General features: G+C 35.5%; 1 protein-coding gene across 1 annotated transcript; it reads right to left on the bottom strand.

Moving 5' to 3' along the window:
• Positions 1–1641: 1641 nt before the first annotated feature.
• Positions 1642–3518, bottom strand: LOC145034249 (flavonoid 3'-monooxygenase CYP75B137-like). Its single transcript, XM_078982622.1, has 2 exons — positions 2484–3518; positions 1642–2410 (listed from the first exon to the last, which is right to left on the bottom strand). The coding sequence occupies exons 1-2, from the start codon at positions 3429–3431 to the stop codon at positions 1790–1792; spliced, it is 1569 nt and encodes a 522-aa protein (XP_078838748.1). The 5' UTR covers positions 3432–3518; the 3' UTR covers positions 1642–1789.
• Positions 3519–17478: the final 13960 nt, after the last annotated feature.

Here is a 17478-nt window from a genome sequence, read left to right as displayed (position 1 = left end):
ACAGAATCTACCCTTAAGCCAATTTATCTAATTACAATTTTTTGTGAAAATTGCTATTTACCCCCTTGATATATATATATATATATATATATATATATATATATATATATATATATATATATATATATATATATATATATATATATATATATATATATATATATATATATATATAATGTTTATTCAGAGAATAATGATTTAATTCTATTATTAATATGAGTATTACTTTTAATATTATTATTATCTTTTATAACAATTAAAATATTTAATTACCGGAATGGAAATGAATGTTACAAATATCGATTATTACTCTTTGCAATTAATTGCTTTTGTAAAATGAAAAATCGAAGATATGAACTTTAAAACGTAACTTTGTTATGGAAATTGAACTTTTTGTCTAATAGTATTCCGGTTTTTATTGTTTTCTTATAGTATATTACATGTTTTTTTTTTTTTTTTTTTTTTTTTTTTTTTTTTTTTTTTTTGCGGGGATATCCCTTTAATATGACGTGGCTCTGCCATTGCTTATAATTGTATCTCTACTTGAATTATCTATATAAAGTATTGTATGTGTTATGTATTTATGTACGAAAATACATTTTTAAAGAGTGAGGAATGTTTAAGTTTAGAAAAAAAAAAAAAAAAAAAAAGACTTTTGAGCATAACCATTGCATTCATGTATGCAGTATGCTAGTTATGTCTTGAGTGAAGTATCGGGGACTAAAGAGACAGTGAACTTTGCAAGCTCATTATGTGGTCTCATGTTTCTAAAATCAGAGTGAAAACGGGGGTATATAGTGAGAAATGTTAATACAAGAATAGAAACTTGAGAAATGAGAAGCAGATGGATATGCATTGCATAAATTGGTTGGCATAAATTGCAAATAGCAACTACAAAATAATAAAACAATAAATAAACGCTACATCCTATGGCAACGTTGAAGGGATAGTAAGTATATTTACAAAACTATCAAATATACGCTCAAATAAATCACAATTTAGGACTAATGAATTTCCAAATTGAAATACTTTGGAACTAGCAAAATTTATTGTCTTTTACGAAGGAGGAATTTCGAAATTCAATGGTGATTACCTACTAGGGATGTTCCAAAACTAATAATTTTTATTTGTCAACAATTATTCCTGAAAATATATATTTTATAGGTCAAAGGTAGTTGTATCTTTCCAAAACATAACGCAATGTATTTTAAATTTGACAAAATTTCAAAATTGATGTCCGTTTTCGCTTCTCTAAGATAAGATAGGATCAAAACGTTAGATATACTTAAGAAAAATAGTTATTTTTGTGAATGTCCTTTTTTTTATTTATTTATTTATTATTATTATTATTTATCAAACGGCTCTCCTTTAGCTTTCATATATTTGTTTTGTGTTTATTGTTTCTCGCGTGCATTTCAAATCTTAAATAATACTTTTCCAGTCAACAATGGCAGCAAGAAGTTGGAATTTGTTTTTGCTGCCCTTGCGTTTTGTTTTATGGGTGCTACCTTTTATATATGTTTCGTATCATATGTAAGATGGCCCCACCAGTTGTGTTTCTTCCTTTTACAAAAATTACGTTTCTAATTTTATCGTTTTTTTTATATATTGTATAAGATATCTATTATCGAGTTCTTAATATTTATTAACAATCACTGAAATCTTTAACATCTTTATTGAGTAAAAAACAACTATATTCATCTTAGACATTTTGTATAAACTACTTGCAATGGTTTAGACTGAAAATCATATATCACTTACACTTATAACCCCATTTGAAGCTTTTTCTTCACTCGTACATTGTAGGGCTCGACAATCTTGGTGTCGGAATTGCAATGAGAGCAACTTTCTTCTTCAACACAATCCCAAACTTTTCAGAAAGATCATGTTTCTCTCCAGGACCCAATTCCCAATCAAAAGAATGAACAAGCGATGCAAGCAAAAACATAAACATTCTCTCCGCCATTGCTAACCCTGCACATATCCTCCTTCCAGAACCAAATGGAAGATAATTGAAGTCATTGCCATTGTAATCCCACTTGCTATCCAAAAACCTTTCAGGTCGAAACTCCAATGGGTTTTCCCAAATCGTAGGGTCTCTATGTATTGACCATGCATTGATGAACATTCGAGCACCTTTAGGAACCATGTAGCCACCAATCACACATGACTCGCTAGGGCAACGTGGGATCAACAATGGAAGTGTTGGGTGTAAACGAAGAACTTCTTTCATGATGGCGTATAGATATGGCAGTTTGTTGATGTGGGATTCTTCCACTATGCTGTCTTTTCCGACCACCGTTTCTAATTCTTGTTGTGCCTTTTTCAGGATTTCCGGTTTGTTCATCATCTCAGCCAGTGCAAACTCGACGGTATTTGAAGTCGTTTCTGTCCCTCCAACCACCATATCCTGAAATTAAGAGTTTTAGATTAATTAGATGAAAATGAAGGTGTCAATTAGTTTAATAAGCTGTAATCTCTACCATGAGCAAAGCTTTGAGGTGTGCCATTGTGAATGGTGTTTTGGAATCTGTATTTTCTTTAAGCTGCAACAAAAACTGTAAAAAATCCGAGTTTTCATCGCCACCCATCTTCCTCCTTTGATCAATCATCGTCTCAAAGATTACATCGAATTTCTTCGCCAACAATTTCATATTCTTTTTAACTCCTTGAAGATCAAACCTGGCCAAACCCGGATAAAAGTCAGACAAGTTCGGCATCCCCAAGTATCCGGTCATCTCGGTGACCACTTGCCGGAACTCCGCTCCTAGGCTCGCCCTATCCTCCGCCTTCACGGTGCCACCCCACATCATGCCGGTAATCACATTCAACACAGTCAAAAACATCTGCTCGCCTAAGTTCACCGGAGACCCGACACGGCGGTAAAAGTAGTTAACTGTGTTCCGGATCTCTTTCCGCCGGAGAGAGTAAACGGAATCCAAAGTTTTGTTGCTAAGCATTTCATGAACACAAATCTTTCTCAACATCCGCCACTGATCACCATAAGGGGACCAGACGATGTCGTTTCCACCATACGTCAACTCCATGCCTGCAACAGGAACGTCACGGTTGGAGAAGGTGGTGTCGTTGAGCTTAAGAACTTCACGGGCTAGGGCCGGGGAGGTGATCACGATTCCCACTCTTTTACCGAGCCAGATCCTGGAAATGGGACCGTAGGTTTTTGCAAGGGTGGCGAAGTAGGAGTGGAGCTCAGGATCAAGAGACAGGAGGTTTCCGACGAGTGGCAGAGATCGTGGGCCGGGCGGCAGTGGCGGCTGGGTGTCCTTTGATATAAAGATCCGTACAAGCCAGAATATAGAAAACATAGCGGCGATGATGAGAATGGTGCTAGCGACTAGTTCATCGCCATAGCCGAATCCCCACCACCGTGACCAGGCGTCAGATACAGGGGCGGCAATTAGTTTCAACATCACAGGGATAAGCAAACAGAGAAGTGAAAATGAAATTGATAAAAAATGATGATGGTAGTTGGGTTAAATATCGATCGGTCACAAATGGCGGATTCAGCCTATTGACTAAAAAACACCTCCCTAATAAAATACTCTTTGTCCATTTACAACGTAGGTAGAGGGTGTTTGGAATTGCTTTTAAAACAAATTTTAAACTTTTTTAAGAAGTTAAAAATTTGCGAAAAGATGTTTGCTAACGTAGATCTTTAAAAATGAGTTTTTTTTGAATTAGAAGGAAAATTTGAGTTTTTAAAAGTCCAAAATACTGATTTTTTTTTTTTCTTTTTTTTCTTTTTTTTTTTTTTTTTTTTTTTTTGTAAATTTTGGACTTTTTAACTGAAAAATTAGGTTTTTATCCCAAAAACAAATACAAAAACATTTTAAAAAATTTCTTTTAAAAAAAGTCACTAATCGAAAAATTCTTTTATAAAAAGTTTTTTTTTTTTTAAATAATCCCAAACACCCCAAAACAATAACGTTATTATTTTTGTAAGCATTTTTTTTAAACATACGTTCAAATCTAATGTGGAGTATATGTAAAATTATAAATTTCTACCATCGACGAAAAAAAGTAATTTTTAAAACCCTAACCCTAGTTTCACTACAAGAATAATAGACATTAGCGGTGACAACCACCTTTAGCGGCGACACATAACTTTGTGTCGCCGCTAAATATCGTTGTCGCCACTAAAAGCATCGCTGCTAATGTCTATCGACTCCGATCCGCATGAAAATGTAAGGTGAAATCTTAGCTGTTGATTTTGTCCATAATCCAAAGACTGAAAATCGATAACGGTCATACCAATAGCGGCGACGGTGTCGCCGCTAATACTCGAAAATTTTGATCGCCAAAGTTTCTTCCCAAAGTTGTCGCCGATAATACTAAAAAATTTTGACCATCAAAATTCCCCCTCAAAGGTGCCGTCGCCAATACTCTATCTATCGCAGATATAACCCCCTTCAGCTCCTTCTTCCCTCTATTGTGAACTCATTTTTCTTTGTCACCATCATGCTTCTCTACCGGATTACACACAACCACATATTTTATATATGTTTATTTAATTTTTTTTATGTAGAATGTTTATTTTGTGTGTGTGTGTGTGTATATATATATATGTGTGTGTGTGTGTGTGTGTATTTATACGTGCATTATGTATGTATTTGTGTGTATTAGTATGTACGTGTGTGTGTGTGTGTGTATATATATATATATATATATATATATGTGTGTGTGTGTGTGTTTATATGTGTATTATGTATGTATTTATGTATTAGTATGTGTATCATGTATGTATATATGATTTTGTATATGTATATATATGATTCTGTATGTGTATTATGTATGTATTTGTGTATGTACGGATGTGTTTTTGGTTATATGTTTTTATAAAGTTTTTATATTTTTATAACAGTTATTATAATTTTATAACATTTGTTTTGTATATGGAAAGAATGTTAAAAAAACTAAAAAAAGAGAAAACTACAATTAGCGACGACACTTTTAGTGGCGACGTAAAGTATTAGTGATGACAAGGTATTAGCGGCGACGATAAGCATTAGCAGCGACAAATGGGGTATTAGCGACGAACCAACAGCGACGACCCTTTAGCGGCGATGGGTCGCCGCTAAAGGTATTAGCGGCAACAATCGGGACCTTTAGCGGCGACACCTGTCGCCACAAATGATCATTATTCTTGTAGTGTAATTTGAGTCTTTTGAGCAAAAGATGCGGATCTTGAGTGCTTTAGAGTGTTCTTAGTGCATCTTGGATAAGGACGGAGCTTCAACATTTGATTTGGGGATGCCAAAAATATAATATGTATACAAATTGGTGAGCATGGGGCCACAGTTAAATTTTATATTTTTGGGCCTAATATATATAAATTAAAATATATGGACTATTTATAACCAAAAAACAGGGGGGGGGGGGGGGGGGGAGGGGGGAGGATAGCCCCCTTGCTGTAATAAAGCTCCGCCCATGATCTTAGAGAAGAATGAGCTCTTTAGAGAAGTGTTGGTTGCATTGGAGCTTATAGCTCCAAACTTTTTTCACGTTGATCTTTCTTCTAAAGATATAAAGTTTGAATCTTGATGATGCATTTGATAGATCTAGCTAGTCTTGGGTGTTATGAGCTTTTGGTCACTTTAGTGCATAAAGTTTAGATTTTGAAAGTTTGTGACCTTGTAATGGATAAAGTTGGAAACTTTATCCATCTAAACATCATATTGATTCATATATAAATGTTGGAAACCTGGACTTAATGAATTAAGTTGAAAGATATGCTCTTTTGGTCCCTTTGAGACTTAAAAACTAGATCTTGGTGGTTTGGACCATTCTAATGGATAAAGTTTGAAACTTTATCTATTATGGAACTATTAAGATCCATAAAAATATGATCTTGGTCCTTTTATCCCTTCCATGAAAGTGTCATGATGTCTTAATGGATTAATAAGTTAAGGTTTTGGCTTTTGGACATTTTCTAGACATGGAAAGACAAAAAGGTGGAAACTTTATGACTTAGACTGATGTTGTGGACTAGATCTGAGTGTTTGATGAAAGAATTAAGAGAATAAGCACTTGATGGAAAAGTGTCATCTGACCGAGTACGTTGGGCGTACCTTTGAGTACGCTACGCGTACTCGTATGGGGTCCCGATTCTGGATAGTGAGTACGCCATGCGTACGACCTGAGTACACTAGGCATACTCAACCTAAAGTTTGACTTTCATTGATCGTTGACTTTTGACCAAGTTTGATCGTGGGTTAAACTTGAGGATTTTGGGCTATTAATTAAGAATTTATCTGGATCAAGTGTTAGTGGATTCACGGGTGCAAGCAGTGTGGAAAAGGGATCGTATCGTAGTGTTTCAAATTTCTTCGATTCAAGTGAGTTTTCTTACTGTGCTTGTAGGTCGAAGGCACCAATACCGGCCCAGTAACTTGTGTATGTAGGATGCTTGTTGTCTTTGGGACTCTTGCATGATTGACTGTGTATATACTTTTTGACCAGCTACGTCTTATTTGTTGTTACTATTATATTTGATACTGGGTATACTAAGACCTGGAGTAGTCTCCAGGGTTATTGATAACCCATAGGACATGTTGTTTGCCTACTGAGACTTCGGGTAGTCTCGATGGTTGCTGATAACCTACGGGGCATGCTTATTGCCCACTGAGACTTCAGGTAGTCTCCAGGGTTGTTGATAACCCATAATTGTTTATTTGTGATGTGATGTGTGTGGTATTTTGGGGAACTCATTAAGCTTTGTGCATAGGATTTATGGTTTAAATGTTTTAAGATTTTCTTATAATAAAGGAGGGGCACGAATTGATTGTATCATATCCATGGGAGACTTGTGCACATGATAACTTTTGACGATACTCTGATAAATGTTTTAAGATTAAATGGTCCTATTTAAGATTTTGTAGTTGTGATTTGAATAAACACTTATATTTTTAATTGAAATTTTTGGGTTGAAATTTGGGGCGTCACAATTTGGTATCAGAACCTTGGTTGGGATTCAGACATACTCTCGGGTGTGCTTGAACTCAAACTGAGTAGTTTATAAATTTTCTAAAAGAAAATGATTTTCTAAGAAATTTTTAAAAATAAAAAAGGGTGCGATGCATGCGATCAGCCGAGCTCAAGTAAGTATTTCCCAAAATACCCATGCATGTTTTATGATTGATGTTTGATGTGAGTATATGAGAACTACATGCTAGATTAGAGCTAAGAATATGCTCAATGTTGCATGGTAGGATGCTTGATTAGGAGAGATGCCTTTATGCATGTTGTGTGAGCTAGCAATGATGCATGCAATGAGTAGAGATCTTTAGGAGCTTCTAAGATAGGACGATCTATTTATGCAATGTTATTAGTTGTAGATGCTTGAATCCTGCTTGATTTGAACTTTCTAGGACTCATATTGATGTAAGTTAGTTATCGTATGAATATGTTGAGTTACATGCAGTAAGGATCACTATGACTCATATGTAGTCTATGTTTTATGAACCACATACTTTGTAAACACTTTCTTTTTAATGTAATGGTTGTTTATTACTTTTATTACTATGATGCATGTCTTGTGATACTAAACATGATGTCCTCCGCCCCGAACGTTTCTGCCGTTCCGGTTTTGGGGTGTGATAGATTGGTATCAGAGAATTGTTTATAGTGAACTAAGTATATCAACCGATAAAAGATATACAACTATAAATACAATGGGGCTTAAGTGCTTTGGATAATAATATATTTTAAGAATATAACAATACGTTATAAAAATATACCTACTTGCTTATACATATATACATACTAGAACAAGTATCACAAGTAGAACAAGAACAAGAACATAAGTATTTAAAGGTTAAACATTGCGGTCAAACCTAGACAGTTATGTAATCATAGCTAGGATCAGTATAGCCTGATCAACTATATTCATTCGAGATGTGACTGACATGTGTTTGGGAGTGATGTGGTGTTGCAACAGTCTTAAAACTTACCTAACGCTAAGAGATATCTAGATCAGTACATAGAGTTAGAATACTATGAGAGTATTTTATGATACTATAACACGATAACAAGTTTAAAACATACCAAGTACATTACATTAAAATACTATAAGAGTATTTTAGGCACTATATAAATAACTTATGTGATAACTTAAAAGATCCATACGGATAGGTCTATAATCTTGCAATGTATACTCCAAAGGTTTTATATAATTGAGATTTTATAGACTTAGAATTTGTGATATACGCTTCACTACCTGTTCCTTGTTTGGTTGTGGTTTTGGAGTATGATCACTTATTCGAAGGTCTATTTAATCTCAAGTTATATACAACTTGTCTACATTATACAATTATAGAAGGACTCTGTAAGGATCAACCCACAATGTTTCATTTAAATCTCATAGATTCTTTAGACACTCCCATTCTCACACGACAAACCCAGATAGATGTAACCACTTTCTCTTAGCGGTCAACAGAAGAGTCAAGGAGGAACAAGAGCAAGTTCACCAGAAATTTTCAAAGAAGGATCAACCGAAGTACCCAAATCTTCATATGCGACACACTAATAAATAATAAATCTTGGTTAACTTATTGAGTTAGTAGAAACACTACTCATCCTATGTGTTAAAATTATTCTCTTTACATGCAACTGGTAACATTTATTCAGGTCACATATATTCATTCGAGGACAACCATTTCTAATTCATAAAGTTTATTAGGTATAGACTCTTTTATGAATCGTTTCCAGAACCCTGTGGAAGTCAGGACCAAATACACTCAGAACTACGATAACCTTGTGTTTCAACTTTTGACTTTTATCCACTGCTATAGACTTATTCCATCTCATCTTTGTATTCATTTAGCAAAGATGCCTCCTCGTAGATCGAACAGACGCACTACTCCAATAACTCCAACTCACAGTCCACTATCTCCTCCTCAATTCGACTCTGTTGCTCTCTAAGCACTGATATCCTCCGCAGTGGCAACTGCTCTAGCTCACTTCGGCGAAAGTGGTACCTGATGTGACAACCGTCATATTCGGGTCAATTTGTGACAATCGTCAATCTTGAGTCAAGTCAAGTCATCAAGTCAAGCCGGTCAACTCTATTAAACCTTGTGTATTAGGTCGATGAATCGATAAAGCAAGAACATATGAGTTTTTGATTCGCAATTGGATTGATGATTGAGGGATGATTCATGAAGAAAAACGCGAAGTCAAGGACTATGAAATTGTTGTTTGCAAGAATTTAAAAACTCGATTGTGGAGTTGTTGATGCTCATTTTGCGAAAGTAAAACAATCGAGTGTTCGCATCTATGAATCAATTTGAAGTCAATTGGGTTAAGATTCGCATATGGGTTCAACATATGAAAATTTTGATTTCGCAAGTTTAGAGTTCAAGAACTAAACTGTGTTCGCATCTGGAATGAAAAATTTTGTGAATCGCATTTGATTAATTAGGTTAAAATGCGAAGGGATGCGAAGGGTGTAAGAATGAAAATGCGAAGGTTAAAATGCGAAGGGATGCGAAGGGTGTAAGAATGAAAATGCGAAGGTGATTAATGCGAAGGGATGCGAAGGGTGTAAGAATGAAAATGCGAAGGTGATTAATGCGAAGGGATGCGAAGGGTGTAAGAATGAAAATGCGAAGGTGATTAATGCGAAGGGATGCGAAGGGTGTAAGAATGAAAATGCGAAGGTGATTAATGCGAAGGGATGCGAAGGGTGTAAGAATGAAGATGCGAAGTATTTCACAGTAGAATGCGAATTGGGGAAGAAAACAGAAGATTTCAAATATTGTCCCTGGAGTTTCGCATTTTTGGAAATAAATACTCAACTTCGCAAATGGGGGTCATAAAATGATGAAATTGCAGAATTTTTAAAGAGATGCACACACATAGACAACCACACATATATTTAGAAAATTAAACTAAAAATGGGATATAGACTATTATAAGACATTGTTCTTGACTTTTGAGTCCAAAGACGTATGATCCGAACTTTAATTGTGAAATCGTCCTTGATTGAGTCAATTTCCTTTATAGGAGTAATATATTCCATTGTGCCTTGCAAGTTAAAAAAAAAAAAAAAAAAATCAAAGTCACAAGCAACCACCCCACACCCACTCTATGACCAGCCATACCTCCCCACCTTACCTATGTCACTTCAATGTTCCCTTACACTCAAATTTCACCCACTCCCACGTTTTTGAGCTGGAACAATCAACCACACTCTTCATTTTCTCTCATTTCTCTCATTCCACTAAGTAACAAACATCACTTTTTCTCTCAAACTCTTCTACACAAATTTTCGAGATCCAAGGCTGGATTCAAGTGTTCTTCCACACTTAGTAAGTAAAAATTCATCCTCCCTATTATTATTTCACTTCATTCTACTCAAATCTTTGGTTGCTTACACAAACTCCCTAACTATGATGTTAGATTCTCGAAAACCTTCAAGGCATCTCCAAGTGTTCTTGAATTAAACACTTCCATTCTTCAACAATCATCTACTGAAATCACTCAAGGTGAGTTCATACCCCTACATTTTCATGTTTTCTCAAGTTTTCAGGGGGGGAATACAAGTTAAAACACTAAGAACATAACTAGATTTTTCTAACAGCCTTCATCAGAAAAGTTCAACTCCATTCACGGACTGTTTTGGGCATCTTAAATATTTTTGTTTTCAAAACTGTACAAGGTGCAAATAGTTCAAGTTTTTAGCTTTAAAATGGCTACTTGCACATCTCCATACGATTTTTCTACAATTCATGGCGATTTTTACAAAACTGCCTATCACTTCAAACAACAATCCGGACCAGTCTGTGATTATGGACTTTTTCACCCAAGTTAGAGGTCATTATAAATTGTGATAAAAATTATGAGCAAACTAGACACATTTTGTGAACTCTCAGAATTTACGGATCTAGTTTTCGACTTCGTATGATTTTTCTATGATTTTTCCAAAACAGGGCAGAATTGCTAAATTTTACCAACAACATGTAAATATCATAACACTTTGTATTATGTTGAGCAAAGTGTATAATCATAAGTTTTAATGTTTGAATGTGTTTCCTAGTTAGTTTATCATTATGAACTGAAACTAAGACATTCATATTAAATATTATCCATTCATTTTGGAACACGTATTATTTAACTATAAAAAGTATAGTTTGAATATATTTATAACACTAATACATTTCCATAAAAGGGTTCATACATATTATACACATTTTAGATAAACTATAATAGGTATAGTTTATGATACATCACTCTACGCACTCGTACCAGAAGTGTACATTCATATAAGAAAGATTTCTATTCGCACACATTTCACGTAAGTTAATCTATGGTTTGATAAATTCACAACACTAATACATTTCCATAAAAGGATTCATACATATTACATACATTTTAGATAAACTATAATAGGTATAGTTTATGATACATCACTCTGCGCACTCGTACAAGAAGGGTACATTCATACAAGAAATATTATATTCACACACATTTCACGTAAACTTGTTATCCTATATTGTGAGTTTCTCTATTTTTCTCTCTCTCTCTCTCTCCCCGTACGTCCGAGTGCGGGATATAATTCCTGGTAGTTATAATCAGAATCTCCTTGAGGGAGAACGTGATACTTGTATATAGATCTATATTGGGATTGACACCCCACACCTTGCTGCTAGCTACAGTTGGACCTGCAGGTCTACGGGTGACAAATGTCATTTCATTTTTCGCGACACTGAGAACGTCGTGGCAGGTTCACATAGTCATAGTATGATTATAACGGCTCACATAGGGAACAATCCATAAGTTTACGGGATTTTATTTTTAAAACCTAAATGAGTTTTATGTCGATTTAAAATCACATTTTATCTCTATGGGTACAAATACAAAGTACCGGGTCTCTATACAAAAAGGGGTACAAATACAAAGTGCCGGGTCTCTATACAAAGCTATTATGATATTAAAACTACACATCCTCTAAAATTGTTAGACTTCAACTATAGTCGTTGAGCGTATATGTTGAGTCATATAAGAATTTAGTCTTGATTGGCCTAGAATTGGTGGTGCCCGCCTCATCTCCTGTTCCTCGTTGGGTTGTGGACCTAGGGCAGACCCACTATATTCAACGTTTTATCTAAGTTAAGCCTTATATAACTTTATATGTTGGACGATTATAGAGGAACTCTACGGATTACTCTAGGGTTCATTACAGCATCATGTAGGATTATTTCTATTCATACTTAACTAAGAAAATATTGGATTTTCTGGAAATCAAACTAAATCGATTTTACAAGGAAAAACGGTTTCTACTTCAAACAAAACTCTTATGAACTCACCAACCTTTGTGTTGACACTCTTTTTAAAACTACTTGTATTCTCAGGAAATCAGTGAAACAGGAAAACTTCATCGCTTTGAGGATGGGACGCTAAACCGTCAACAATTTATTTTGTCATCATAATGTAATTGCTTTTGAAACATGTAAACATATACTTTGGTGTAACTTTTGCAATTATATTTATGGTGGTTGTTTTTACTTGAGCACTATTATACACGTTGTGATACTGTACATGAAGTCCTCCACCCCCAGACGTTTCCGCCATCCTTGGTTTGGGGGTGTGACAGATTGGTATCAGAGCATTGTTTATAGTGAACTAAGTATATCGAACCACATAAGATATACAAACTATAAATGCATTGGGACTAAGGTCTCTGATTTTAAGATTTCAAAACCACTATACCTTTAAGAATAAATAACTTTTGTTAAAAGTATACATGCATGCATACATACTAAGGTCAGCATCATTTTAGGACAAAACAAAAGTAATGATTGTTGGATATCACAGGTAAGCCTGGGGATGTATGATCAGTCTTGGGAATAGCATAGCCTGATCAACTATGCTGGTCCGAGGAGTGATTAGCATATGCCCAAGAATGGTTGTGATGTGGCAACAAGTCTAAAAACTTACCAACACTACCACAATGAAATACCATAGGGGTATTTTGGCATTATTAAAAATTACATCTGCAAAAACTAAATAGATCTTTATCAATAGGTCAATAGTTGCTTAGTGGATACATTAAAATTTTATGTATCCAGGACGTCATAGACTTAGAATCTGTGGATCTTTGCCCTACTTCCTGTTCTCGTTGGATTGGGGATTTAGAGTTAGGGTCGCTTATTCGAAGGTCTATCCTGTCCCGAATACATATAATTAGTATGCACTAAACAATTTGTTGAAGTACCTGATAAAGATCATCGTATAATTAGCAAATTAGTACGTTTGCTTAATCATTTCTTATATCCCCATTTCTCGCGAAGATATCATGGCTGGAGTTCCATCCACACGACGACCCGTACTACCCTAACCACGACAATACCAAATGGCTCGGAGAGGAGCCAGAGAATGATTACCCAACCCCTGTAGATGGTCACCAAGCTGAAGGCTATGCTGATGGTTCTGACCCCGACCCTGAAGTGGAGAACTTAACCCCGATGACTCTTGTTCCGAATCCCAACCCTTGACCGGCTTTCAAGGCCCGATGCCTCCTTGGGTAGAGTGCTTGGAAACCTGGAGCAAAGAACAAGACCAACATATGTCGTTTAATAGAGAACGAAGCTTCTACAACATAAACGAAGGAAACTCAGCAGATAAAATTTTTCCAATCCTAGTCTATAGAGTTGCCCGAAACGAGATTCAGGGTAGAACAACTCTCCATAGTATCGCAGAGGTTGATGCAAATAACGAGAATACATACGATCCGCACCAATCGCCTTGAGCACACTCGCGAAAAATCTAAGAGAGACCACAAAACCCACTAACTCGTGAAGTTCATTCATATGGACTTCCTTTATGAACTATATATAAGGAATTCTTAAATCGAAGAATAACGCAGGAAAAATCAAATTCTATAACAACTGACTTGTCTTTACTAGTAGGAACTTACCATCTGATCAGTTTTCCTTTTTGCAAACTCATTGACCATCATGCCCACCATGACACTATGACAACCACCCTTACCCAAGCAAGAGGAGGGAACAACGAAAGAAAGTTTTGGGACAACAAGAAGGACCAATCAACCCAAGGCCTCGCTAGGAAGCAACAGATCCTTGCTGTTCATGCTGCCACAACCCTCATGTGACATCCCGGAATTTAGGTCATAGATTTCAAACGACTAAACTACGACAAATCTATTTGTAATTAATTCATTTGGCTTTAACTGCATCTAAGGAAATATAAATGAGTTAATTTCAATTATTATATAATATTTGATGATATTTTTATGCCCAAACGTGTAAACTGGTAACCCAATCAAACCACTCAACTGCAGCGCTGACTAATGCGTCTGAAAATTGAAATTTAACATTTTTCATTTTTGAGCAAAATAAACGCAAAAATATGATAGTACATGTTCCCCCATTTCCAAAAATATAAAGAACGTCCAAAACGGAGTTTGTATGCAAAAGATATAACCGCTTTAAGAAAAACGGACAGTAAAACACTTTTATTCTTTAATCGCGTAAATAAAAACGTTCCGTTGAGGCACTTACGCTTTGCCGACGGGATTTTTGAGAGCATTTTTGGACGCAGGATATAGAATATTATTTAATTTCACACTCAAAATAATTCTTACGAAAATATTTATGAAAGTCGCAAAAACGGACACCGCCAACCGTTAAGACGCAAAACTTCAAACGCCGTTTCCCGGAGATCCGTAACTCCAAAAATTAATCCGTTTGATGTTCTGGAATCCTTGAATTATACTCTATCTAAAAGTCCTTTCGAAAAAAAAATATATTCGATGCACGAATCCCGAGGCACCCGGTTTTCGCATGTTTTGGACATGAAATAGAGGTATAACTCCATGTGGGGCCCACATGTGATGGACTCCAAAAACCTGATCTCTTCCAGCTAGTATAACCCACGTGCTCTCCTTCCACCTCTCCTTCTTTGTGTACAAGTTTCACCAACATAGTACAAGATATAGGTGTAGGAGTATGGCCTCTTTATATGTGAGTATGCATTTTTAGTATAAATACATGCACAAGCAGCCTCCAAAATCACACAATTCATCAGCTTCTTCTTCCCTCTCAATTCTCTCTCTCACAGTTACAACATCACCACCATGGATCACCTCCCCAACTCATTCATGTTGTTGTTTTCAATCACCACAGCCCCCTCCCTCCTCCTTTCTGGTCTTCCCTGTTAAAATAAGCAAGAAAGAAGCATCAAAAGGCCACCGGAGTAGCCTCCTGCCACCACTGAATCACCCTCCTGCCAGCAATCACCCACCACCCACTACAACCTTCAAACACCCACTTCCACCACCCAAGAACTTCATCCCTAAGCTGTCATTGCTATTAATTTCGATCCCCAAAAGCTTCTCCACAATTGTTGCATCGAAATACTGGTAAAAGAAAGAAGAACGAAGCCAGCAACACCGAACTATCACCTTCGTCAACCTCTCGTCGCACTCACGGCCACCACCAGCACCGCCGTTTCTGCTGCTGCTCCACTTCTGTGAGTCATCGTTGCCCTCCAATTTATTTCTCTTTTGTTCTCATTAAGTTAAACAAATCAAGGACCACTGTATATATTCTGGTTGTGCCTCGGTGTATCACGAAAACAAAGAAGATGAACAGGAGGTTTCCCTCCTGATTATCAATCAGATACACAAACATGCATGCGGTTTTGCCACATGCAGTCCCCCAAGTATGATATTGTCTAGATTCAACCCCTTACTCCCAAAAACTGTTTTTAAACTAGGTCCTAAGTTCTAAACATACATTTGAAATATTCACAATCTACCCAAATTTTGAAAAATCGTTTCAATAGAAGTTCAAAATATTAAAATAGAAATTTCATAAATTCATTTTTACATATATATACATTTTTATATTTGATTGTTATTAAATCTTAAATTATAAAAATTGTATTTTGATTTAAATAAATTTTTGGGAGTTAAATATTTTTGGAAAATAATAAACTAAATTTTTAGAAAAAAAAAAAAAAAAAAAAATTTATTTAAATGAATTATTGAAATAAATTTTGAGACAATAAACATTTAGAAAAATTCTAGACCATTATACTAGTTCAAATACCCAATATCTACCAAATATTGATTTATAACAAATATTTCTAGGAAATTGGAATTATCCCGGAAATCACGACCTCTCGGCAACACATCTCGACATTCAGAACTACTCTTTAACCACTCGATAAGGTGAGAGTTACGGCCCCTCTTTTTGTACTTATTTGTTTTGGGGGAGAATACATGTGCTATATATTATTTATGATACAAATATATAAGTCTTATATGATATGCATGCTACAAATTTAAGTTATAAATACTTCCATCATGCATAAGACTTTACACACTTATACAAGATCGTTATGTTAAAATACATATCTCTATAAAAGCGAGTAATTTATACTTTTATAAATACGTCAACCATACTCGACTTTACAAATACTATACTACGAGTTTCATTGTGCCCGGTACTTATCTATAATTAAGTTAGGGCTGAGAGTTATTCACAAACTTTGCGTTAATGGTTTTTGAGTGAGACGCTACTATTCATTAGCTGAGTTTAATCACTTAGCCTGCCCCACACTGCTATAATCGTTAATCTTCGGAGCGAGTTACATATATATAGATCTATATAGGGTTGACAACCCCACCTGCGGTTGCTAGCTACAACCATCGACTGATCAATCGAAGCAGGTGATATGTGTCTACGATCGTCACTACGATGTCCAATGAAGCGTCGTAGGGAGGGGTACCTTTCGTCTATAGCTCGATTATAGAACTCACTAAATACATTAACACGAAACTCTCTCACTTTTTTTCACTACAACCATAGGTTTGGTTGCTTTTAGAAATGTTTTTAAGTATGGTGGTTACTTATACAATGGATATGTTTAAACCTTCATGAAGTTATTACAAACACATTTTCTTCAAAGGCATAAAATTATTTATAAAATTAATTTTTAGCTTTTAAAGACTCATGACAAGCATTGTTTCAACTATCATTATACAAAATATATACACATATATATACATATATATATACTCTTGGACTTTTTAAAGTATTATTACTGCGGCTAGCAGAAAACCTGTGACTCTCACCAACCTCGTGTTGACTTTCAAAATACATGTATTCTCAGGAAATCAGTGAAATTTCGGGCACACTCAGACGATGGAAAACTTGGCCCGCGAGTACTTTAATTTTCTACTTTTGAACTGTTATGCCTAACTGTTAAGGCAAACTCGTATTATTATTTTATTACTATCTGTAAGAACTTTGTATGAAAACATAAACATGTAATGAAATGTTGTTTTGTTTATTGTTGTACTTGTACTGTATATTCAATTTACCTGTGATCCATGAACTTAGTCGCACAGCCCGGCATGTTCCGCCGCCTCGGCCGGGGGTGTGACAGATTGGTATCAGAGCTAAATTGGCTATAGAGAACTCGTATCCTCGA

This window comes from Lactuca saligna, chromosome 3 (genome assembly GCF_052625555.1).
Source record: "Lactuca saligna cultivar CGN05327 chromosome 3, ASM5262555v1, whole genome shotgun sequence".
Lineage (NCBI taxonomy): Eukaryota > Viridiplantae > Streptophyta > Magnoliopsida > Asterales > Asteraceae > Lactuca > Lactuca saligna.
Note: the sequence above shows the minus strand (reverse complement) of the source record. Positions and strands in the feature narration are given on the sequence as shown.